Below are 26,624 nucleotides of genomic sequence, written 5' to 3' on the forward strand. Positions count from 1 at the left end.
AAAATGCTAGGTACCTACTACGTATTCCAGATACACAAACTTCCTATGACTTGGATGGATTTCTAGTGGCACATATATCCTATTCTGGAGCACATAACTACTCTCCAATTAAGGATAAGAGGATTAAGTCCAAAGGCACTATTTTAAATTTTTATTTTACCACAAAGTTGTGAGGTGTTCTGAAGTCCAAGATGGGCTTGAAGCCCCCTGACTTTTTCAGGATCAGGAAGTGCCTTCACTAAAATCCTTTCCTTGTTCCTCTTGTAGTGCAGGCTTTATTAATCTGCATTTAGAAGGGAAAAAAAATCTGGTTCAGAAGAACAGAAAGACTTCAAGTATGCCGTATCACTTCAGTTTGTGCCTTGACAGCCTTGAACTAACTACAGTAATGCCTCAAAGCACCTCGAATAAAAAGGCTGAAAGGGATGGCCAACGCCTGGAAAAAAAAAATATGCAAGTATACTAATATACTGAAAAGATGCATCTTCTACTTCCAAAATTGCTTCAACAAGTACATGCATACAATCCAGTTTTCAGTTGTACTTAATTTTTTCTAGTATATTCCTTCATAATGACCATTCTTTGCTTTTGAAAAAAAAACCAACACCTTTACATATTCTTTTGCATATTTTATAACACTTTCATTACAAACCAACTTTTGCATAGAACCCAGAAATTTCTTTAAATGTCTCATTGCAAGTTTCTTCATTTTAGCATTAGAAATTTTTATTGCAACTAAAGCATCGAATACAAGCATCTGATAAGGATGGCTTCACAATGTCTGCACTATTGCTGCAACTCCCCTAAAAACATGTTAAAGTATTGTGCATTGAAAATCCTGAATTTGTGCAGTTTTGAGAAAGATATAATTTTTAAAACTGTATCAACTGATTTGTGTAATTTTTCAACCACAACTTCTAAAGAAAGTCTATTAAGAACCTCAGTAAATATAAAAATACTTAGGACAGACTACCACTAGTTTATCAACAAGACCACCGACCAGTAACTAAAAACATTTTAATTTGCAAGCACTGTTATGAGAAAAAGGCACTTTAAGCATTTCTTTTTTTAAGAGAAAATTTAACAATAAGTCCAAAACATCAAAATTTGTAGAAGTACTTGAACTCAGAAGCATGACAGTCAAAAATGAGTTTTGAGAACAAAATAGATTAAGTTCACAGAAAGTTTTAGGGTGCAATTAGTTGCAAATGAAATCTACTTTTTTCTTTCGATAATGATAACAATTTTACTCAAAAACAAATGACACTCTTCAGTCCTTAAGAGCCAGTCCTTACATCTAAACAGACATTCATCCCTCAGCTTATTCGTTGCTTTATTTTCAGATTTCCCAAATAAACTTTCAGTGAAATGCCAACTGTTGTTGCAGTTAGCAGGGAGTCAGTTTTGAGATAAGGCTGCAAGTATTATTAGCACAAGCAGTAAAAAATTCCTACTCATAAAAACAGAAATCTTCCTGAAAAATAGCTTTAAGCTCACAAAAAGAGCAGGAATAAGAGATTAAGTTGCTATGAACTCTCCCACATCCCTCATCTCCTCTCCCATTAAAACCTGCCAAAACAGAATTTGCCCATTTGGTCAAAGTTAGTTCTACAGCCATCACCTATCTACAAGCAGAGGAACTTGGGTTCTGTTCATTTTGAAATCACCCTTTTTGGCAGGACGATTTTTCACTTAAATATTTATTTCATGTTCACTTCAACTGATGTTTCAGGAGTCAAGATGCCTCAGTTACCGTGTGTCAGCCAAGCTCGTCTTTGTCTTTGCAACAGCTCTTCCTTCATGAAAATCAAGAGGGAGATACTACACATTTAACTTAGTCAAAACAACCTTGAATTTCTTACAGATAGCACATTTCATGGCAGTTACCACAGGTCATCTGAAACACAGTAAATTTATCAGGCAGTTGAACACTGAGATTAACACTAAAAAACAATTTCAAAAAGTTTATTCAGCCTAAAGCAGCCAGGGTCTTGGAAATTAAAGATGCAGTTCTTGGTACGCAATGTCACAGGTTTTTCCTAAGCTACCTAACCTATTAGGCTAAGAACAGAAGGGTTCTGCTTGATTAAGCATTCTGCTTTTTAATAGAGGAAAAGACTCCTAATGTTTGATTGAATAACCACTCATCCTGTCCATCTCCCTTAAAGTTAATACTACAGAGGTTTCTCTTCAATGAGAACGTATGAAACTCTTGCATACACTATCTCATCCAATTAAATATGTTTAAAGCTAAAAGGGCACTTTTTTCAGGGGAGGAAATGTGCTTATTAACAATGTATGAACTGCCACAGACAGGTTTGGCCTCATTTTAAATGCTGGCATATTTCTCTTGTTTAAAAAAATTTTCATTGACAGTTCGAAACACCCTTGTCTCAACTGCCTTTTTACTGTGTCAGTGCATAATTATATATGAATATATTATTTACCTACGAACTCATATAAATACAAAATGTAATTGAAATGTATATGATTCAAAAGTCAAAAACTATCAAAGTTCTTTCTTTGTCATTACATTGGACAATTGTCTAGATTGATTTTTGTACCTATATGGGTAACACAGATAAAAACACAGATAAAATAAACAAATAAACAAAAAAAAAGTTGAAGTTGCCAAATTAGAATATTAAAACATTACCTCAATCCATAGTAGTCTTTTTAGGTCTGCAAGATACCCTTTTTTTTGTCTAAATCTTTTATCAATTGCTTCACACGATCAGGACAACTTTCCATTTCAGCATCTTATACCAAATTTCCTTCTCAGCCAAGCTATCTTTCTTGTCATCTTCCAGTTAAATACAATTACATACACAAGGCTCTGCCAAAAATTTTCAGCCTTTGTATATGTATTCTTTATCATACAATACATGTAATAACATAGCTTTAACTATGGATTATTATGCTATGTTCAAAAAGAAGCAGTAAGCACACTTGTAAAGTGATTTTTTGGAAAGGTAACCAATCTGTCCTTGCAAAACCTCCTAAGAAAGAAAATTATAATTTTATCTTTAAAAGAGCTGCAGATTTTGGCCCTAACAGGCTTAAGACAACTTATGTCAAAGCTCTGCAGCTGCTCATAGATACTGAAGTAAGGATAATAGCCCAGATTATCTTGCCCCCTCCTCAATTCAGAAAAATGAACCTTTCTGTCATGAGACAGATGTCATTAAACTACTCATTGCTTTGACAGATTTGTGAAGAAGCCATTGATTACAGTGTATTCTATCCAGAATTAATCCCCTAGGCAACATTTGAGCTAGTGCAAAACGTGTCTACTAAGCTACTAAACTAGCCTGACAGAAGGGTATCATACCATTCCTCTATGATTTGCAGAGAACTGAATTGTAGGTGAAATCTAATTACTGCTGGTTTGGCACTATAAAATCCTAAATCAATGATTTTTAGAAATGGTCTCTACTCCTCTTCGAATATCTTAGTAACTTCAGATCAAACGGGATGCCTTACACTATGCTTGACTGTGCATTGGAGCACATGAAAACCCTCAGCCAGCTGCAGGAGAGTTCAGAAGCAAAAAAACCCAAAAAACACGGATGTATAATGTCAGCTGTTAGGTCTCATTCACTCCTGGGTTCACCATATTGTGCCCAACAATGCTACTACAAAATCCAAGCTGGTGTACATGCAGTAAGATAAGGTATTTGGTTGTGTACCTCACTCCTCTCCAGTGCTGTCTCCAGCAAACATTGTAGAAAGAAAAAGCTGGGAAATCTTGCCACTCACACTGGCAACATATCCTTAGTCAACAGCTGTCAGGTTAAACTGGATGGCGAGAGGTTCAAAGGTCCTTAAAGTCCAGTGATTGCAGGTCTCTTGCCATTTGAGAAGCAGCATCTCTGGCGGACTATCCCCAAGGAGCAAGGATTATACCAAGGGACAGAGCGCTCTCACAGAATTATGGTGCTGTATCCAATTTCATCAGCCCACTCATGGCCTCTGTTACCAAGATACACTGTAATAAAAGGTGACACTTGCACATACCCTTGCTACCAGATCTTGTTAATTCTGGAACAATTTCAGAACAGTGCAAAAGTAGTTCCATATCTAGCTGGATATTTACTTGTGAAAGCTCAAGGTTTTAGCTCAAAGTGATCATAAAAAAAAAAAGGAAAAACTAAAATTATACAAATTATTTTCCTTTATGCACTAAATAACCAGGTCAAGTCTCCAACATAGAGCGATGTTTTACCATAAATGGCTTCAGTTCTAGCTGCTTATTAAAAATAACATTCACAAAGTGAAGGATTCCTTGAAGGACAAAAAACAATAGAACCTCCTTTACAGAGCTGGCCTCTGTATGTTCGAGGAAACCAAGTGTTACAACTTGATTTGAATTGAGAACCTCAGCTAGATCTCGCATCATGGTACCTGGTCCCTCAGGAAAAGATGGAAAAGGAACAACAAAAGCCAGAAGTCACTTTGTGAATTCCTCATGATCACACAGCTGGGCAAAAATCTTAAAGACAGCAGCCTTTTGATAGCCTTACACGAAAAAACACCTAACAACAACAAATGCCATCTATTGTACACAGCTCTTCAAACTGTCTGAAATAACATAACTCCAGTGGAAAACTAGTGGAAAAAAAATCCATGAAAAATTAGCAAAGCTGAAAACAATATACTGGATTAGCTGAACTGTGCTGAAATTACACGTTGCAGACCAAAGCAGAACAAATGAGAAATGAATGGACAAAATTTGGAGTGTCTCATGAGAACAAAATAGCAAGACAAAAAACTATGTTAAACACGTCCTTTTATGGAACCCAAAAAACAAGGATGAGAATGGAAAGTAAGGTGAGCTAGAAATAATATTGAGGTGATTAGGAAATACTTCTCAAAGTTGCTGTCCTCAAACCTTTCAGAATACATCACAAAATTTTCAAGCCTTCATCCTCCTGATTTTGAAAGGAATCCTCATCAGAACTAGTCAGAGAAAAGATTCTTAGCTATAGCTTAAGCTCAGTATGTACAGTAACTGCAATATATGACTCACTTCTCGTTCATCCTTTGTGCTCCCTTTCCCACTTTCATTTTTAAGTCTTTCTCTCCATCAAGCTTCTTCCACTGTTTGATAAATATGCTTATTGAGAAGTAGAGATTTTTACCGCTATGAGATCATATTCTTTAAGGCAGCAGAAAAGCAATCCAAAAAATTGCCAGTCTGCCAAACCTAGAAATATTCAAGTACTACCAAGTCCCAGTGTTTTTTCTTAGCAGCAGTGTCTCAGGTAAAAATTAGATGCTTTCCACTTTATACATTGTACATTTCTCTTCCTCAAGATCCCTTTATTTAAAGGAAATAATACTGGATTAACAGCAAATAATTTCAGCCTTTTTCAACTTCATTCTCCTTCAAGTAACATACTTCACAGACCACTAGTCTGGAAGGCTTAATTACACAACGAATTATATAGCTAAAGGTAACAAAAGAATACTGTTCAAATGAAGTCTTACTAATATCTTGTATTTAAAGAGTGTTGTGAGGTTTGTTTGGTGGGGGGCTTTTTTCCCCCCACTTCATTAAGGAGTTAAAAGGGCTTTAGTGTAATTAAATAGGCCAAAACTTCAGCACTCAGAAGCCTGGTAAGACTATTTAGTTGTAAGGTGGCAGAGTCACAATATGACCTTCAAAACTCCACATATTAATTCCATTAAAACGAACACACTACCTTTTTATAAGATTACAGCTTCAGAAAAAGATGGCAACAGAGCACTAAAGACAAATGAGATCATAGGAGGGAGCAAAGCGATACCAAATATTTTAGAAGCGATACCTATTTATACTTCTCAGCTACACAACAATCTTGGAGATACTTTGTACTAGAAGAATGATTACTCAGAAACAAGTTTTTTTTCTCTCTTCTTATTCTGCATGTAATCGAGTTGTATTAGCTCTCCTGTACAGCACAATCAGCTTTCACTACCGACCACAACTTTCAAAGCAGTAAAAAGAACACTTTACTAAAAATAAGAATATCACAATGGAACCACATAGAGACAAAAGCACGTTGCAAATTACTCTTCTGTTGAAAGGATTATTAGATCTGGTTGACTTTCAAAAAAAAAAAGGAAAATGATTAATTAGATTCAAAAGAAAATACTCTTATGAGCTTCGCATCAGTAGTCTGCAATTCTAAATTTGTAGGTGATATGAAGCAATATTCTACAGGAATGACCAACTTACAATATTACTTTTTTTCCCCTAAATCTTCACATGAGATGCAAAACTACACAAAAAATATTCAGCTGATTAAACAAAAGCAACAATGTTGTCACAGTGGCATTGGCTTAACTTCTATCCCCCATAATCATACATTAGAACACATTTACAGAAAGAAATCTAGAATTTCATGCTATGGACATGAACAATAAAGAATACTTATGAATAAATGATAACCAAAGGTTAAAAGTTTTGGTGAGACTCAGACAGCGTTTTTTAAACCTACTGATGCTTAAATCTACTTGGAAAAAAACAATTTCTGTCTTAGAAATTGAAAACTCGGAAGGTTAAACACAGTAATCATTAACGACAACTTATCAAATTGTGTTCAAGATTCTACTGAAATTAACATTTCACATCTTTACTGGCTACTTAGAAAGTTCAGATGCATACTCATAATATTCACACAGTAGTTTTAATCAAAAGTTGCAGTCTCAGTTAACAGATCACCTTTACAAAGGTAATAATGTTAGCTGAGATTCAGAATACAATCGAAGAGATAGTAAGAGACCTAGAAAAACTAGGTTCATCTTTAAACGGAAACAGATAGTTCAACATACATTGAAACATACATATTGAAATGAAAATCCTAACAACAAAGGAATCATGTAGTAGTGCACACAAACATTGCTTTGAAAGTTTTTTTTACTTTAATATACAAGCTCATTACAAAAACAAGCTTTTAGATAGCTCTATAACAATACTCCCTTCCTACATTTCTCCTTCGTTTCCTCCTCCTCTAAGATTTTTCCTTTTCATTTTATCTCCTGCAGGTCTCATTATACACTCTTTGAAACAGGAACTATATATTACGTGATTGTATGGTATCTTCAGAATGCCACACAAAAGCCAGTTAGCAATTATTTACCAACATTGTCGTTAGCAAGTTAAAACAAGTTGGTAGAACAGCAGCAAAAAAGGCTCCCAGGATCATATTAATTTTAAAATTAAAAAGTAGAACATGTATATCTCCTTCATGTACAATTACAAGGTAAAGCGAGCAAATGCTTGAAATACATTAAAGGAGGAAAACTTACTTAGTATACTACGTAGAGAGATAACGGGCACAGTGGATGCAAATAAAAGACATATTAGGGGTTGCGGGGGACAAAGCCCTTTCAACAGTCAAAACCAGACAGAGAAAGCAGAAGCACTCAAGCTACCCTGAAATGGCAGAAAGGGAGTCTACACTAACTTGTTTCCAGTTATCAACAGTTTATACAATCTTCTCCTAGTGAAGCTACCATGAGCTGAAGATAGCATCTCAACAGTTCATAAGGACCAAACTTGGCTCATTTTTCCAAAGAATCTGATTAATACTGTTGAAGAGCAGCAGGCATTCTGTAAGCTTCATGAGTTAGGCCAGCAAGTTTTATTGCCTTACCACTTGATAGAACCATAAAAATTAAATACAAACCTCAGCAAAATAATGTTCACTTTTTAAAATAAATCTTAAATCTTTTCCTCTGAAAGAACAGAAAGCCACAAGCTTATATTACTTGATTTACATTATACACAACAGCTCTCATATCCATACATCTTTTCTACTTTATTTGGATGTTACCACCAACTTGCTGAGGTGGTTTTTAATGAATGTTTAACTTATTTCAGGCTGGATAGTGAATGTTCCTAGAGAGCATTTCAGTCACCTGTGACTGAAAGCTCTCGAACTACGTATTAATAAAGAAATAAGCATTCTTAATACATTAGAAAGATAGAGTTAACAGCAAATAACCTCCTATTTGATCTTCTACTTAAATTTAAAAGACAATTCAGTATTTTCATGACTTTAGGACTTACAAAAAATAAGGTTTCCTTCACAATACTAATTCAGTCAGCTGTAATTATGTCCAATTGAAGTTTTCTATTGTTGTTTTCAGGCATAATTTATTATGTACTACAATACTGCAAAGGCACACAACAAAAAGACTGTTATACTTGCCGCAGCTGAATTAGCAGTATGTGAGAAACTTTACAGTTTGAAAGTTTAGTGCCCTATTTCAAACTAGGCACAGTAGTTTTAGCATAATACGCTAAATTACATTGCATCATCATTTTGAGTGAAAAGTTAGAAAATAATAAGATGGTATAACAAGTATTAAGTAATGAAAAGAACACACTATCTCAGATGTTCAGTAATACGTAATTCGTTTACCTCGGTTGCGAAGTCAGCTTTATAACCGTCTTGCGTGGCAGAGAATCTTGTGAGGACTGAACATCATCCTACAATAGAACATCTTTGAATTTGCTTTTGAATACACAGATCAATGTACAGTGAATACACACGAGCTTTAGGAAATACAAATCCATGCTCTTCACATTATAAACAGAAGTCTGTTTTCCCACATTACACAGGAAGATGTCAATCTCACCCTCTTCAAAAAAAATTTGTGTATATTAGACAAAAATCACTGAGACAAAGCTAAGATTTCAGATTGAAAAAAGAAAAAAGCTTATTTTTACTAATTGAACGGGAAATGTTTGCTTTCATTAGTATCATTTAATACTACAAACCATTCACAAATTGTCAGCCCACATTTTTGTTGCTGTAAACTAGACATTATAATTACAAACTCCGTTTAAATTTTGCAAATAGCTTTCTTATGCTCATAATGCCTCTACTTTTGCGAGAGATTTATTCACTGAAACCCTATACTACCCTATATTTTTGTCACAGGTCTTACAGTTTAGTCTTTGTCAGATCTCATTGTTACCTTCTACAGTACATAAAAACTATTTGCAGCGTTTGTATGTTTTTTAATGTGGTATAAGCTAACTTAAGAATTATGTCACAGTACTGAGAAATATTTAGTATTTAGTACTCCTAAGTACACTGTGACCCAGTGCTCAGTTCTACTGAGATAACAACGAACCATTGCTGTCACTGTTACCTTAGTCTCTAAGTAAGATAACATGTAGACTACTAAACTATGTATGATAAAGCAGGAACATGGGAATACAGAGGTGGGATTCCTAGGTTGATAATCACTATTAAAGTTTAAAACAAAGAAGTAAAATAAAAGATTACAGAAAAGAAACACTGACATGAAAAGATAGAAAAGCCTTAGGAAAGGCTGCAAAGAGCAAGAAACAGCACCTCAGCAAAACTGAGATTCAATCCACTCCAAGGAGCAATAAAAAACGTTTCCCAGCCTGACTGAATGACTGCAAAGCTAACAAAGATTTGGTATATGCACTGGGCATGGTGGGTATATTAATTAAAATAGCCTAACAGCACGTTCCTCCCAGTCCAGTATATTTCAGTATATTCTCTTCCAAGCAATATAGGTTTCGTTTGTTTACTTGTTTAAATCTGCAAAAATTCTATGATGTACCTAGTATTCTACTAGGCACCTAAATATTAGTTGAGAAAGTCGTAATGCTTTCCTATATAACTAACAATTAAGAATAGCTGAAAACAGGGCAAGAAACGTTCTTCTGAGATCCCTCCCTCATGTCTCATTTGCAACTTCTTTTCCTCTGGCATCAAGAAGTGCTATTTCTCCCCGGATATATCTACTGGAATGCTGCTACAGACTACCAGCCTGTTCCTTCAACTATGTCTCTTTGCCTCCTTCTCCTGTCATAGGCAATACTTGCTCCCAACCTTGCAGTCATTATCATTTGTCCTCCCTGACTCTCTCTTTGCATCCATTCTGAACGCCCATCTCTGATCAATCCATGGCATCAGCTTCCTTCAGCTACATTTGACAGTATTTTGAAACAAGCATCTTTGGACTATCTACTTGCTCAAGGTTTGTAAAAAGCTCTTTGTAACTATCCTGAATGTTCTCCCATTAACATTCTTCAAATCTCCCCTCCAAAAACCTTTTGTCATGGTATCTACAAAAGTACAGGAATATTAGTTTTCTGGTATTTTGCAGTTACTGTGCAAACAGATAACCAGCTGTTTCCTTCCATCCATACAGAGATTATAAATTCACTGAGATAAGCATCATCTTTGTGATCTGTGCTTTCAAAACGGTAATTAAATGGTGTTCTTGCCCACTAGTATGCCCCTAGGTGGTACACAGTTTAAACAACAATTACTGCCTCACAGTCTAGTAGTAATCTACAGCCTCATATAACACAGGAATGATGAAAGTTTAGTAAAATGCAACATCAAAACACCCTTCAATATAATTTAGAGTATATATTTAAACTGAAAATTTTACTTTGTTCCATGATATTCTGTTTTATGAAGGTGCACATTCATTTTGTTAACCTTTTTCCAATCAGGAGAAAAAAATATATATAAACCAGGATGAATGAATGAATAAATATCATATCCAAGTCAGAGAATGCATACAGGACTATTTTGACTGTTTTTTTTTTTTGTTTAAAGTGTATACAGGACTGAAAGACTAATTTAAGATATTACACAGGCATATCTAAGCCAGGAGAATATACATCAGTATACTATCTTCAGTTATGTTAGAAGCACCACATAATCATATACCAATGACTGTCTTAATCCTACTATGTTTGTGCATAAAAGCATTAAAGCATCTCATTTCCTATCTACTCCAGGTGAAGGACTTTCTAAGATTACCTAGCTATCATAATAGACTGCTTTTGATGGTAAAGTGAAAAAATTAAGAATTTTGACAGGAAACAATATTAGCAAGTATACTTCTTTAATGTTTTCTCTTCTGTAAAACAGATCTCAAAATGATCCGTTGCTGATTTTATTCTCTGTAGACTCCCATTTCAAATAATCTCAGTTAAGGAAAAAAGGTCAAGGTCCTATCTAAACTTGGTCCTGCAAATCCAGCCTGGGCTCATACACAGTCAAGATGGAAATTTTCTTCTTCCTATATTTCTTAAGCAACAAGCCAAGTAAAATTGCAGGACTATATACAGTGATATATTCACATATACATCACACTTGTTGCTGAAATCATCAACAAATTTACACACATGAAAATTAAAACACCTGGTTTTACTATATGATTCATAAACTGGAACAGGAGGAGCCCATTTCCTTTAGCTGTGTGGGTTCTTCAGCACTGATTACAGAAGTTTTCAATTTTTACTTTCCAACATCTTCAATTAAGATGAACACTGATAAGTAGCATATTTTTAAGCGCATATTAGTGGCAAATTTCAGTCTGACTGAAAATCCTAGGTCATTCAAATCGTATTGAAAAAACATTGTTATTCAAATTTTACTTTTGGAAAAAATAAAGAAAAATAACTCACCATCTTAAGGAACGGAGTTGATGCATCGTAATTGTAAGCATCTTTGTGCTTTAGGATAAGAATATGAGCAGAGTCAGTTATCACTTTCTTCAAGTTCATTAGAGAATGGAAAAGCCTGTTAAAATTGTTAAGCATTAGTTTTCAGGAGTTGTGTTTATTCAGAGTGACAATAAACCTTAAAAAAATATAGAAATATCAAAAACAAGAGTTACAGAAAGAGAAATGTAATTTTTAATACTAACGAAGCACTAGCTTAAGAACAGCTATTTATAATTGCTGCCCAGATTGCAAAATGTGGAAATATTCTGATTTTTCATTATATTCCTTGCTCGCATCCTGAAAATGAGACATATCTCCAATTAACTGTTATGCTTTGAAATGTATGCCCCCAGAAAACCAACTAATTTTTTCAAAATGTTAATCTTAGGAACGTTTCTGTCTTTCATATGTTTGATTTCCAATTTCTATATTGGAGTCAGCAAGCCTGAAAATTCGATCAGAGTCAAGACTGCCTATTATCAGGATCAGAGAAGCCATCGCAAACACAAAAACAATACATTTAAGTGATAATCAGCACTTCCATTGATTTAACTGATATGAGGTTTTTGAATTTGTAAAAATACAAAGCTGCATAATTTCATTTTGTTTCAGTAAAATAAAAAGACACTATTTTATTCTCCTCTAACCAGGAAAGTGCACTGCATGCATTTTTACTCTGACTCTGTGCTTTAACAGATAAAAAAAATCAACACATTTACAGAATTTAAAAATACTCTCCATGAATGAATACAGTAGTTTAAAACAGAAAAATAGAGCATATTAAAGACATTTTAGATAATGACTTATTTAATGGACATGCTCTACCATTATGACATCAATTCATCAAGTCTAGTAATGCTTAATATTCCAATATGTAAGAACGTTCTAAACAAAAGCATGACTACTGTAAAGGTATATAGCTACACAGCCATTTATCAAGGACAGATCTTTTCAAAAATTTTGCCAATACTCAATACTGAGAAAGCAACTCACCTGAAAGATATAACACAAATGAAGAAAAACATACAAATAAAATGTAATATTCACATGAAATATTCAGCATGAAAAAAGATTTCCGAGGTATAAGGTGAGAAGGTTATAGAGGGTATAGGATTTCTCAAACTATACACGTTTAAATGACAATGTTTCATGATCATTGCTTAGCACAGGCAGATTCACAATTGTCTCCTATACAACAGTTACTACATCAAGTAACAGCCCTGTAATTAAAGAATAACTTCTTTTGAAACCTCAGAGAAATTTAGTTTGGGTTTCAAATTCTTAATCTATAGGAGTAGGAAAATATTTCCTAAATCATAGCAGCAGAGCGAATCAAATTCACTGTCCTAGTAAAAACACCATGAGATACTTGCATGAAATGCACCACAGTCATTACAGTAAGTGATGCTATGTTGTTAGTACAGAGCATGTTGCTAGATGTAGCAAATACATACCTGTGTTGGAAGTAAATACTTTTTTTTTTTTCAGAAGGAAAAACAAGATTTAAGTTTATATATTTATGATAAATTACCTTGTGCCATAATCCACAACTACCCAATCCTTAGATGTTCCTGTAATGGCATCATGATGCTGAAAGAGTCCAAGGTTCCTCCTAGCCTCTGTCAGCAATTTATAGTGATCTACTGAAGGAAATACACTCATCTTGTCAGATTTACTGGACTGTACCAAAGCCAAGGAGTAAAGGATCTCAGCTGCCCTGGAATTGTAGAGAAAAATCAAATATTTCTATTTCTTTAGAAAGCAAAAAGCAACACACATTTTACCTGAAGAATAAACTGAAGTTTTCACATTTTTCCTCCCACCTAGTTCCTTGAGTTCTGTAAACTTCAATCTTGTACCTTTTAGCCTACTGCTACCTTTAAAATATTAAAACTCCTATTGCACCTCATCATCATAAATAACCTCACTAGCTTCCTGCAAGACTTCAGTGATGGGAAATACAGCTAAAACCTAAAAATATATCAGTACAAAAATAATATACCGTTTTCACAAATGTGTGAGGTACAGAGATCAGACCTTAAAATGATGCATTAAGGATAAACAGTCTTAGAGATGTACAATTCACATTTCAAAAAGCAGCTTATTAGACCACCAACATTATCTCCAAGAAATATATTATCTGTAGATTCCATATATCTAGTTTATCTTTTGTACTTCAGGCAAAATAAATTCCCCCAAAGACATAGGCAGCTCATTCACCTGCTTGCTAAAACACTGGGCTGAAAGATGCAAACACTGTATTCAAAAACCCTTAGACTGAACATAACACAGAACCCTCCTCTCCTATTTTTTTACGCAAATGCTTCCAGCATTAAAATATTTCCTTTAGATTTTCAGTGGCTTTATGAGAATTTAAATTTATTTTTCGAAAACGCTATAATTGCCAATCATCCTGAAATACCTAACTAACAAAAAGATGCCTGTAGAAACTCTTAGAAACCATCTGTCAACTTTCTTCTAATTCTTCTTCCTAAAACATTTGGCTTTTTTTTTTTTTTTTTTAAACAAATTTAAAAAGTGTCAGGTTCCTTTCAAACTTTATTTTAGCTTAATGAAGCTCTCTTGAAGTTTGAGAGAATCAAGAAGATAGATTAACGTTATAAAAAGCAAAGAAAGTAAAATAACATATGCCCTTGAAACAAATGTAAAACTTCTAAGCACACAATAAAAACGGAAAATACCTTAACTTTTACATTTGCCTACGTTGTCAGTGAGTACATGTTAAAATTTAAATTAGGTATCACAAAAAATTTTAAAAATTGCTCTCAATTTGAGTTTTCAGACGGTACATGGATATTAAGATGTTTAAATGCCTTTAGATTCAGTAGCATGTGGCAGGCCTTATTTAAAGCAATACTGGAAAAAGCCATTTATCTCAAATATCCTTGACTAACCTTCGTCAAACTAAACTGAAAGGTGCACCGTACATATAATAATCCAGTTCATTTTCATATTGTCAGTATTTGAACAACAAGATGAGGAAGTACACAGTATATGAATCAAATTACTTGAATTTCTTTGCCACATTCTCAAAGAGTTGATTTTGCACCCTAGTGACAATTCAGAATGGAAGATGACTTCTACTGTTGCTTACCTCCACCTCCTATCAACACTAGCTTGGCCCAAAACACCATACTCCTTGCTCCACTAGCATCACTCCAGTTAATCTGCCATCCGCTCTCTTATCCAGAAATCTCACAATAGCAGTATAATAGGACTACATTTTGTGTGCCTACTGCTTCTGCAACTTCACTGTAAAGCCATTTTCTTTAGAAAAACATGGACTGTTTTGCATTTCAGGAAAAAAAAAGATTCCATTTTGCAGCTCTAATACATCAGTCTCTTAGATGTAGAATTGTTCTTTCAAGCCTCAATATTTAGATCTAAACATTACAGTTGTTCAACGGTCAAAGATGTACACCCAGAAGTGAAACCACAAGAAATACTTTGTTAGAGGACAGATCAACTTAGAAGCAAGCTTTTACGTCCCTCTAATATCTGTCCATAAAAGCTGCAAAAACTTTGCTATTTAGCACCTTTATTTCAAACCTTGGTAGATTGGAAGCATGCATAAATCAATTATCACAGGTGATCTACTTTGTTGTAACTTGTCCCTGTATCTCTACCTGAAGAAATACTTTATGAATAGACTAAAAACTGCTTCGCTGATTACTCAAAGCCTATATTAGGTTACTTTTATGTCCACTTTGTAAGTAGCCTAAATAAGTTTACCAAGCGCTTCTGAATTCAAAGATGTGGCCTTTTCTATCTACTTATACTGCTAGAACTATTACCAAGGCTCTAATCTTGCATCTGAATTATATCAACAACCTTCTTTTGCAGTCTTAATGCAATTTTGCCCTGATTACATCTATTAAGAATGAAATTAAGAATTTCCTAACTTGCCTCCAAAACTTGCCTCCAACAACGCTGATGTTCTTTGCGTCCTTCCACTATCACTTCAAACAAACTTCAGACCACTGACTTCACAGCCCTTCACCAGCTATTTCAACACACCCCTCTCCTCTCAATTAGTATTAAGAAGTTAATTCTGTCTCAGAACAGCAATTATTCAATCTTCATTATGAAACTGTTACATTTTCATAAGGCACAAACTCAAAACTTAAAACAAAAGGTAAGACAAAAACTAAACAAACAAAAACAACTTTTTTCTCACTTAAACAAGCATTCTTAGCAGGCCCTGGGCTAGGACTCTTTTTTTATTCAAGTGTCAATCATCACATTAGTAGTGACATGCTTTGGTTTAATTGATAATCATAACAAATCAGAGATTTAGTTTTCTGTCAGAGATTCTTTACTAGAAGGTTTAATAGCTCTTCAAGAAGTTGATATTGACTGTATTTACTCTAAATGAAGGACTATTTTAATAGTGCAAAGTTAAAAGTAGTAAATACTAGAAACTTGAAAGTAATACACATGACATTTCCTGAAATGTCTACTGAAATAGAACTAATGAAAAGTAAAAATGACAGTAAAATAGATACACTTAAAAGGCTTCAGAATATAAAGCTAAGATAAAAGCTAAGATAAAAATAAAATAAAATGAAATCCCTGGTACACTAACAAAAAGAAAGGAATTTAGAAAAAGAAATCAAAAAAAAAACCCAGGGAATTCAATGTATAGGAACATCATCTATCCTGTTTTCCATATATCTTGTCTTTTCCAATATTGGTATTAAACACAGCTGTTCTTCCTGAAAATTAAACAAAGGCTCTCATGATAAAAGAGCTAATGAGAACTAATTTGCATTTCTAACATCAGTACAACTAAAAAATAAAATGGCTCTAAAAGTCACATTTCCACTGAAGCTTGATACTCTTTCTGAAGAGCTGTCAAACTTTCCAACTAGCATTAACCGTAAGTATGCCCTCTTAAACATATTCAGAAAACCCCAAACAACTTAAAAATCAATGGTTTTCCAACATTTTTGTATGAAACTTAAGCCTAACACTTCTAAAATTCCAAAGCTATGATTAAATGTTTAAAAAGGTTTTAACGGGTTTTTGTACAACCCACCCTCAGCCCCGACATATTTTCATATAAAACATTTAAAAGTAGACAGTGTATTACTCAGTGTTATCTTCTTGAGTTGTAACTACATATATTTTTCAAATCCAAACAGCTATTCTACTGGAGCTGCACAGCCAATTTGCTCCAAGATTTATTCCATTTGCCAGAGCTGAATTTCAAAATTCTTTTCATAGTGTTTTAAATATTCTAATCTAAAAATTAATTATTCAGTTCAGATAGCCACAGTATCACCAGCGCTTTGCCACCTACATACAATATGTTACTATGGAATAACACCTATTAAAGGTTTGTTATGACTAGCCTCAACATATTTTACAGTCTGTATACAACACATCTAATTTTAAAAGTTATGTTGTATTAAATTTTGCTAAAATTAGATTTTTTTTAAATAAAAAACACTCTAGCATACCAAAATCAGAGCAAAAGCTTTAACAGAGCACATATAAGCAAAGAGGCATCTCTTCTTCTGCATCTTTTGCAGAAGCTTGGTTGCGTGGCACGCTGGAGTGCTAAAAAATGCCGAGCAGCATTAGCTGCGCGTTTTTAAACAAACTCTTTAGGCGTAATGAAGGCTAAAGCTGCTGTTTATAAGTACTCTGCAAAATCTAAATTGTCTGACTCACAACTGCTTTCAAAAAGGTTCCTAAATTTTAAGACCGTTAATATAACAATATCTTTTATTATTTGCTGAGAATTTTGCTGCATACATTTGGCAACATATAAAAACCCTTTTAATCGTCCCAGAAATTGCATTTAAAAATACTTCTGCAGAAAATTAAAAAGTTTGCCATTTTCCAAGAACTTGCATCAATTCAGCATTTTGCTACACTGCCGGCAACGTTTCATTTTTCAAAACTAGACACACAATAACATTTTAGTATTCTGAAAAAAAGTAAGAAAAAACGCTATAATATAAAGAAAGGAATAAGTGGAGTCTTTTTGTTTTACTAAATTTTTAACCTCAGACCTGAAACCTATAGGTAATCATCCCATTCTGCTAAAAAGTTCCTGTTTCCAGTCAGGTCACTCAGGTTGATACTCCCTTTCCTCAAAAAGTTGTTTAATAAAATTTAATTATTTCCTGACAAGATAATTAAGACTGGAAGCACATTTAGTGTCACTTGTATGAACATAAAAAAAAAACTCTGGATACATAGAACATAAAAATAAATCTAATTTTACAGTGCATACTCCTTACAAGCACTCCATATGCTACAGAAAACTGTTTTCTATCCAAGTCCAAATATTGCTCCTTAAATTTCAGTAACATCCATAGTCTTACACAGTTTAAAAAACAGTGAGCCTGTAGGCAGATAAAAAGGTATATTTTCAATGAGATTTAAAAAACCAAAGAGCGTGTACAAGATGATGTTCAGAAAAGCAGCACATACAGAATGAAAGGCTCACATCAGAGAGAGCAAGAGTCCAACCAACTGGTGAGCAGGCAGGCCATGCTGGATGATCACAGACAATAAGAAGAAAATATTAAATCAATACTGAAATATTTCACACCAAGACAATATTGAACAATTTCTAGGGAAAACAGCAAAACAAAAAACAAACAAAGAAACACCAGAGCATCAATTTCAGGAGCAGTCGGTATGCATATATATGCATCAATCATTTTCCAAAGATGAAACACTGCTCAAGTTATTTCTCTCATGACTTCTCCTTACTTCATTACGTTTACATTCTCTTGCATAAGAATTCTCCTTGCTTTTTGTCATCATCCCTCAACTTTGGTCTCGTTTTTCTTGTATTTGCTGTGACTTCTTGGGTTCATTCCTCCCTGCTTTTCCATTTGTGAAATGCCTTTTCTCTTTCCTATTCAATCCAATACTTTATTATGTTACTGTTACTGATTATGTTACGTTGCCTCTTGCCCAATTTATTTTTTATTCTCACTCCCTCAATCTCACTTCTCCTTATGCATTTCTTAGTCTTCCTTCTACTGCTTCCATTTCTTCACCCCTGTATTTCTTGATTTCCCTCAGTTCTCTTAATTCTCTGAGTTCAGAAAGAAGGTTAAAAGTCCCATTCATTACTTAAAAAACTGATCATAGACCACAGAGAAGTTACTTCCAAAGCTTGTGGAGACTCTATTGATGCCACTTGAGTGAAGACTTGATTTCTTGGAAGAAGGAAAAAAATCTGTGTGATAAATAGTTTCACTTCTGAAAGGTTCTCGTATCTCCCTCAGAAACACTATTTACTACATCAGAAACACTTTCGCTTCTTTGCTCCCTCTACTAATGCAGCAGTCATTACAACACAGTTATAAGGCTCAGAAATCCTTTCTTAAGGATTACTCACCACTGCACAAGTTTTTCTACAATGCAAAAGGGTCTTACTGACATACAGAAGCACTCTAACAGGTAAACTTAAATTGGTCCTTCCAGAAGGAAACCAAGCATCCTTTGAGGAAGGATCCTTTGCAGAATCATCTTTCAGAGTTTAAATGAAATACTGAGGATGCTCATCATATGCGCCTGCCCAAAATATCTTTTGAGCCTGAAATTACAATTAAATCTATTTACAATGCATCTTATTGAGAGCATCTGCAAGGGAGAATCCCATAACTTTTGCATTAACTAACATTTAGGATAGGGTGTTTTGTTTTTTTTTTTTTGTAACAAAACAAAAGTAAAGACTTCTTGGCAGAAACTGTACCTCACAATTTAAGATTGCTTGGCACACAATACTCCTGACTACTTCTGAATTGCTTCCAATAACTTCGGTAATTCTCACACCCTTGTATTTTTCTCTAGAAGAGTTCACAGAATAGCCATAACGATAGACTGATCTGACAGCTATCCAAACTTCATACAGAAACAAAAACCACACCTGCTATTTCTCATGAAATCAGGAATTACTGATCACTTGAACAGTACTTTAAAACAACTGTTACTTATTTGGAGGAAAAAATATCAGTGTATTGCTGTGCATCTATTCAAATGCCACATACACAGATTAATCACTGTAGCAAAAACTACATCTGGAGGCTATTTAGGTTAGTCTTACTGTAATAACCGAAGCAAATTTAAAATGAGCATTTCAAAATTACTTTTCCATCTCTCAGATGCATTTAATACACTTGAAGACACGTGCTATCCATTTACAGCATGGTTGTACTTACCTCAGGTAGGACTCCAGAACCCTATCTAGTCGCTTATAGAATGGTCGTGATGTAAAGTATCCACTCCAGTAATGATGATCTCTGTCTGCATACGTGAAAAAGTCTCCACTTAAAACAGGGAAAAATGAATTGCTGCTCTTTTCACCCAAATTGCTTTCTTTGCGCAAAGCTTCAAAGTAGTCTGACAAAGTTCCAAACTGAGCCTGGAAGAAAATCCAAGTGACTATAACATAGCTCATTGTCTTGATTTAGACATATAAAGAGAATGAACATGCTTGCTTTTATATACATTTTAGAAATATGCTAATCTGCTGAGTTATAGCAGAAATTCTATTGTTTAAAGAGCTTTAAAGTCTCCCTGCATACTTTTCAGACAAGCTTAATAGCTCTAGCTCATATGATATGAAATAGTTTTGTTTCATCAAGAATAAATTGGTACCTAAAATGGAAGTTTAAATCTCAACAGTTGAGCAAAAAGCTTTTTTTTTTTTTTTCCTCATTTCTTATGAGCAAGTCTCTAATATCTGAGTAAACCAATACTTCAGTAGTGAGGAAAAATTCTTTTTTTCTTCCCCATGACTAATGATGTCTAGCAATCCAGTTTATGTAGATGTGTGAGCTAATAAAGAAACTTAATGTAATGCAGCAAAAGAACAGTTGTCTTAATTCATGTTCAGTATTAACACTATTGTGCTCTAGAATCTCCTATATATTTTTAACCTAAAATGACTGCTGATTAAATAAATTAGCATTTGCTTTTAATATAGTAAATATACAAAAAGCTTTCAAAAGAAATTGTGTTTCTTGAGATGCAATACTGCAAGGAAAAGAAAAACAAACAGAAAACTCATTGTTTTGCAGTGATTTCAAAAAATATTCAGAAAAAAATGCAGGAATAACTTTTTTACAGGGTAAGTCAAAATATGGTACTCCCAACTTTCAGAGATACAAAAGCTAAAAAAAAAAAAAAGAATGGAAGGCAGAGATGGTGTCAATGTCATCAGCACTGAGAAACGTTGAATGAGATGGGAAAATAATTAATGGAACTGGAGATAGCACAGAAGACCATATTAACACAAATAACCCCTGTAATAAACTATGAATTTAAGTTTGAAGAATCATTACAAAACTAGTATTAATACTAATCATGCAAAGTAGTATTCTATAATTTAAAACATCAGAAAAAGATTTTTTTTAAATGAGTGTTCACAAAATGAGAGAATTTTAATGTTATCTTTAATATCTTCAATATTTAAAGTTTTAAATATCTTGTGATGTCCTTCAGTAAACTCAGATCAAAATTAAAGATACAGTTTAAGGGTATAGTACACTTACCAATTAAATCCTTGTGATTTTCATTCCTAAATTTTTTTTCCCTTTGAGTATGTCATTTATGCTTTTTATATACACAATATATATGAAATATATATAAAATATATGCACATATATATACATATATGTAAAATAAATTAAAACTTTTAAGAATGGCAATATCATTATAAAGTTGCACTAATTTGAAATTCACTGTTAGCTCTCAACGCAAATTGATGCTGAACAGTTTCAAGGCAACAGGAGTTCTATTGTTCAAGGGGATATAAACTCCAGCCTTTACAAGAACAAGAATAAATCAAGTCAATTGAGTACAATGCACATCACTACATACCATAGGTAGTAGTTAACGATTTACAAGATTCAGAGTTCAGAGATTGTTCTGTACTGATCTACAGAAAAAAGCATTCAATGGATTACTAAAAAATGAACTTAGGTACTGGTAAGTTGGAATTCAAGGTTGTTCACATACATTTATACTTTTTTTTTTTTTTTTTAGATGCATCACTATCACGCAAACCAGATAAAGCTATTGCAAAAAAGTTCTGTTAAAGAACACAATATCTTTACGTTTAATGAAAAATGCCTGGCATTTCCTTTTAGGTATCAGCAGCAGAATGAACTATCTTAGAATATCCATTCAGTTTTTAAAATGGCAGGCAGGACAATGGATTTCCAATCATGCTCTGACATTCTGAAACAGCTAGAACTGGTCACCAAGATGTTCAGCAGTCCAAGTGAATTTACTGACCATCCAGTATGTCACTTCCAAATCTGACAGTTCTTGATGAAAGAAAAAAAAGATATGTACCACCTCTGCTGGTTGAGAATGAAAATCCTGATGTCATTCTTGATAACTGATCTTTGAGCTGAGCTGATGTAAAAAGGCCCTCTCCTTCCCTGACCATGAAATTTGAAGTCCTGGAGCACCCCACCAAAAGGAGGAAACATCTGTTACTACTGCTCTGGATTTGGAACAAACAAGGTTAGAACATCATGGTGGTGGTAAAATAGACTTCCTGTTCTGCTGCGAGATGGAGACACCATCTAGATCAGTCTCCCTGTTAGTGAAAGGACACAGACAGGGAAATTAGGCAGAGCATAACATCTGAAGGTCTGAAGTGAGCCCTGCTGCTCAACTGTGCAAGCACAGGTTGCCACAACGAACAGACATATGAATTCTTTAAAAGTGAACTAGAGGTAAAATCTATCTCATGCTGAAAATGATCTCAAGAGATCTTTCTTATGTAGAACAAAAGTCCAGGAGGCACCAGGAAGAACTAGTGAGCTACAGGTGCTAACTAGATCTTCAGGCCAAGGAACAGGGAAGAAGCCTCAGAGAAAGTGGGGGAAAAAAAGCTCTGCACAAAAACCGAAAAAAACATGAAAAAAGCAGACTACACACAAAAAGCCAGAAAATGAAATCCCCAGTAGTGCTCCCTCTCACCTGATAATCGAGAAAAAACAAAGTTGTGGCCCACTCTCTCTTATTCTCATACTGAAAGATGATGAAAATGTGTCCGAGCACAAATACCATCTATTGCACAAGAAGTCTCTGAAGTTCTCAACTGATGCATTAGAATGTATGAAAGTGCCTATTAACACTAAAACACGATTTCTAGTTTAACATGTTATCTCCTCTGAGAATTGCGTTAATATATTCACTCCTTTTGTAGCCAGGTCACTTTCTTAGATTTTATCTTCTTTGACAACCCGTGCCAGCAACGGCATCTCGAGGGTTTTTTGGTTTTGTTGTGTTCCTTTTGAAATAAATAAAACAGAAAAGATCCAAGGAAAGTAATAAAATTTTTGAATTTCTAATAAGGAAATACATATAATCACTTTTAAGTGACAAACTACACTCCTTGAATTATGTGAGAAATGACAAATAATTCCAATTAGCATCAGAAAAAGTTAAAAAAGTAAGCTGACTGTATCTGAGATGTCTTGTTCTAGCATAACTTCTTTAAAAATGCCTCAAAATAAAGGGACGATGACTGTAAGTGCAAAGAATTTTACCGTGTAGTAGCTAGAAGCAAAATGCGTGCATTCCAAAAGGGAGAAAATAAGAACCAGAAGCCTGTGAAAACAAGAGTACTCAGAAAAAAGTTTTTATTTTGTTTTGGAAGGAAAGGATCAGCCTAGCCTGCTGTAAAATAATTTGTAGAGTAAAGCACCATGTCTGCCAAAATCTAATTTTTTTTCTATGTAATCTCAGAATACCTAGAAAAATTGTTTTCTCCACAAACTAGAAAAAATGTTGTATTTACCTTAACATGCAACTCAGGATGAGAGTTCATATAATCAAACAGCTTCTGATAATTCTGGTACTGCTGATCCCATTCTGAGCTCTCAGCATAGCGGAAATCATCCCCTAGTGGAGCCAACAGAACTTTAGTACGGAAAAGCTTTGACTTCTTTCTGTATTGATCTAAAATCATCCAAGCCCTTGGAAAAAAAAATTAATACAATTTAGAAAACAGAAGAATAAAGGTCAGTACTTGACAAAACAATTTTTAGATACCAAACTGTGCAAAGGGTTGACTTTAAACAAGACACACAACATTTTTCTATTCCTTTTCGTAATAAAAATCTGGTGCAATTCCCTGCACTGGGACTTCACATCCAGCCTACCACTGTTGCAGACACTATGTCAATTAAACCCTCCCATAAACTTATCAAGATCCATCTTTAACAGTAGGTCAGTCTGCATCAATTTGTTCCTGTGCCAAAACTAACCTTCAGTTTAAATTATGTTTACCTGCTTTATATTTAGATAACAATCCTAATCCCCTCCAGTCTTTATTTACAATAACAAATAAGCAAGCTCTTCTCATCCCTTCTGGTAATTCCCTCGGACACTCAGCTTTATAGCTTCATGTCCTTGATATAAAAAATGCCCATAAATTAATCTTTGAGCAACTTCAGTAGTCACCTTCACCAGAAATGTTTTTGCAGTGCTGATAATCATTGTTCCCTCTTCAGTTAGCTTCTTCCTGTCTTACAACTAGCTTTCTTAAGCTTTACTAATGATTTCCCATACAGTAATATTAAATCCTTTACTCACATCCTGATAAATTAAACCCATCACATTTCTTTTGTATAGAAAAGGCAGTAAAGTTGTCCTTCAGTACCTCCTCACTCTTTGGCAAGTAAAATATCATTCCTCTCATTAAGTAGCAATATAACTAAACTTACAAGTTTGATGTCTGGATTAGTGAAAATGCCTGTTTCTCCCTTTACCTCCCTCCCCAAAAGCCCTCAACCATTACAGAAGTCTTCAGGTGGTGATCTTCTCTAATTAAAGTTATGAAAATAATTGTAGTAGGAAATATAAACTGCAGTAATATATTTGTAAATGAGAATAAAATTTTAAAGGGAATACAGCTGCAAATTCCAGATTCCAGTGAGCTTTTTGTTTCTACAAATGTGGCTTAAGGCCACCATCTACTTTTACATCATACTCTTGAAGATTTTTAATATTTACATGAAAATTTCTGTGAGAATTTAAACAAGTTTATTAAAGAAATATGGATTTCATATCTAATCAAGGAGTCAGGGTGTTTGCTTTTTAACCAGTTGAAACAGTTTTGAGTAAACACAAGGTCTGACTCTATTGGGACAGGGAGAAGAGGTGGCACAGGACCTTTAGTTAAGGATCTACCTGGTTCTGCTGAGACTAGCATATAGACCCATCTAGCAGCTTTTCCCCCTCCTCACCCTTGTCTATAGCTGAATTTATAGTTCAGATTACTAAAAACATACGCTTGAATCAATTTTTCCCATGACCTTCAACAGCATCCTGACTTTAACATAAAGTCTTCCTCTCCATAAAACTACTACAATTGGCACAATAGAAGACTTGGTAATTCTCCCTTCTAAAAAGCCACTCTAACTCAAATTTCCCATATGCAGTCTACGGTTAGAAAAATATTGTATTTTAGAGCCTCTTGAGAAATATAGGACTACAGGAAAGGTTAGTGCTAATATTTGACTACTGCATCTCTCCTCAAAGCCTTCCCCAGTTTCTTTCCAAATCTACTGCAAAACTCAATGCTGCTGTTCTCCCTGTCCCCAAATCACCTTCTGCTATAGGATTCTCAGGTGCTTTTAATGAGGTGGCAGAATCTTATTCCATTGCAAACCATTTTCAATGGCAAAACACCAAAGAAAGTGAGATGTCTCAAAATCATGTACATCCTCTGCAAAAAAACCCTGTTACTGGAAAAGATTTAAGTTGCTCTCAAAGAACTTTTAAAATCACTATTTCAGAGAGAAGGGGAAAAAGTGTCAGCAGAAACCCTCAGACAGGATTTGCTGGAGATGACAAATACTTGTGCAGAAAAAGCCTGAGATTCCACAATGCTTTCCTCTTCTGGCTCCCCAGTAAACACAGTAGTAGGTGTGTTTTTATATTTATCCCACCTACCTAAATAAAAACTGGAAAACTAAAATGATTTGTGATTTCAATTCGTGAATTGAAATTTTTTCTAGTCCTATAATTACCGACACACATTACCAGCAGCACTTACATTTTTAATGGCTTTTTATATAAACATTTTGTTTTTATACATTCAAAAGTTCTCAGAATTGTATACAAAATACACTACATAGCTCTCAATACTCAGAGTAATCCTAATTACATGAACTTATATCAAGACACTACTAATACATGTCAAGTCAGTAACAACTTTACTTGAATTTTTTTTTTCTTTTTAACCTTTCTTTGGGAAGCTTTCAGGTTACCAAAGAACGCTAAAGACCTTTGACAGATGAGGAAAAATGTTTTCACATCGCAAGTTTCTCTTTGTAAGTCAAAAATTTGCCTAGAACACATCACTTAATATGGGGCTAGGTTCACTCCCTGCATCGTAAAAGAAGGAGGAATAGTTGTCACCCAGAGTCCGTAGGAATCGCAAGGAACGCTGCAGCAGCCTGTAGCAAGTCTTATGTGACAGGTCTGACAGTGGTCATGGCTTCACAGTCTCGACTGCACAGCACATGAAGCACTAAAAGCTAGCTCCTTGCTTCATAATCTCAATTAGAAAAGAAAATTGGTTGGTTGGTTTGCAATTTGCTACTCAGGTAATTTTGTGGAGGATGCGGCTAAGCACACAGGATGAGTACTTCATAACAGGGTACCAGACTCAAGAGTTCAAGACCAACTGCAAACTAGAATCACCCGCACCACATCAGCAATGCAATCCTGCATGCCAGTTGCATGTTGTGCAATATAACAAAACACATAGGAAAAAAAGCTGAAAGCTGAGAATAAAACAAGGGATGGAAAGAAAGCAGGGTCAAATTGGGTGCTTGCAAAACTAGTTGTGTGTGGGCAGGGGGGCATTCTCTACTCTACAGTGTTTATCCTGCAGTACAGAATCTTCCTCTTATTTTTATGCATGGGAAGGACAATATACACCAAAATAAGTTATGCTTCTATTAAAAACACCACTCATTATCATTAAAGAAAAAAACACAGATGTTCTTCCTTGCTAGCGTGACTGATCTTGTAATTCAGGTATTAAGAGTCTTTTTCTGAAAAGCCAGAACTTCAGCATTCAAACATAAGGATGCGATAAGGATGC

The 26,624-nt window shown here is 34.5% G+C and overlaps 1 protein-coding gene across 2 annotated transcripts in view; it reads right to left on the reverse strand.

Moving 5' to 3' along the window:
- LOC138064096 (alpha-mannosidase 2-like) overlaps positions 1–26,624 on the reverse strand; it is a 126,219-nt gene that overhangs the window by 54,947 nt on the left and 44,648 nt on the right. For both annotated transcript variants that reach the window (XM_068925059.1, XM_068925060.1), the window contains exons 8-12: positions 23,307–23,484; positions 19,708–19,910; positions 13,029–13,214; positions 11,459–11,573; positions 8,412–8,479 (exon numbers count right to left, since the gene is read on the reverse strand). In XM_068925059.1, the coding sequence (XP_068781160.1) occupies positions 8,412–8,479; positions 11,459–11,573; positions 13,029–13,214; positions 19,708–19,910; positions 23,307–23,484 (750 nt within the window). The remainder of the gene's footprint in view (positions 1–8,411; positions 8,480–11,458; positions 11,574–13,028; positions 13,215–19,707; positions 19,911–23,306; positions 23,485–26,624) is intronic.

Source organism: Struthio camelus, chromosome W, assembly GCF_040807025.1.
Source record: "Struthio camelus isolate bStrCam1 chromosome W, bStrCam1.hap1, whole genome shotgun sequence".
NCBI lineage: Eukaryota > Metazoa > Chordata > Aves > Struthioniformes > Struthionidae > Struthio > Struthio camelus.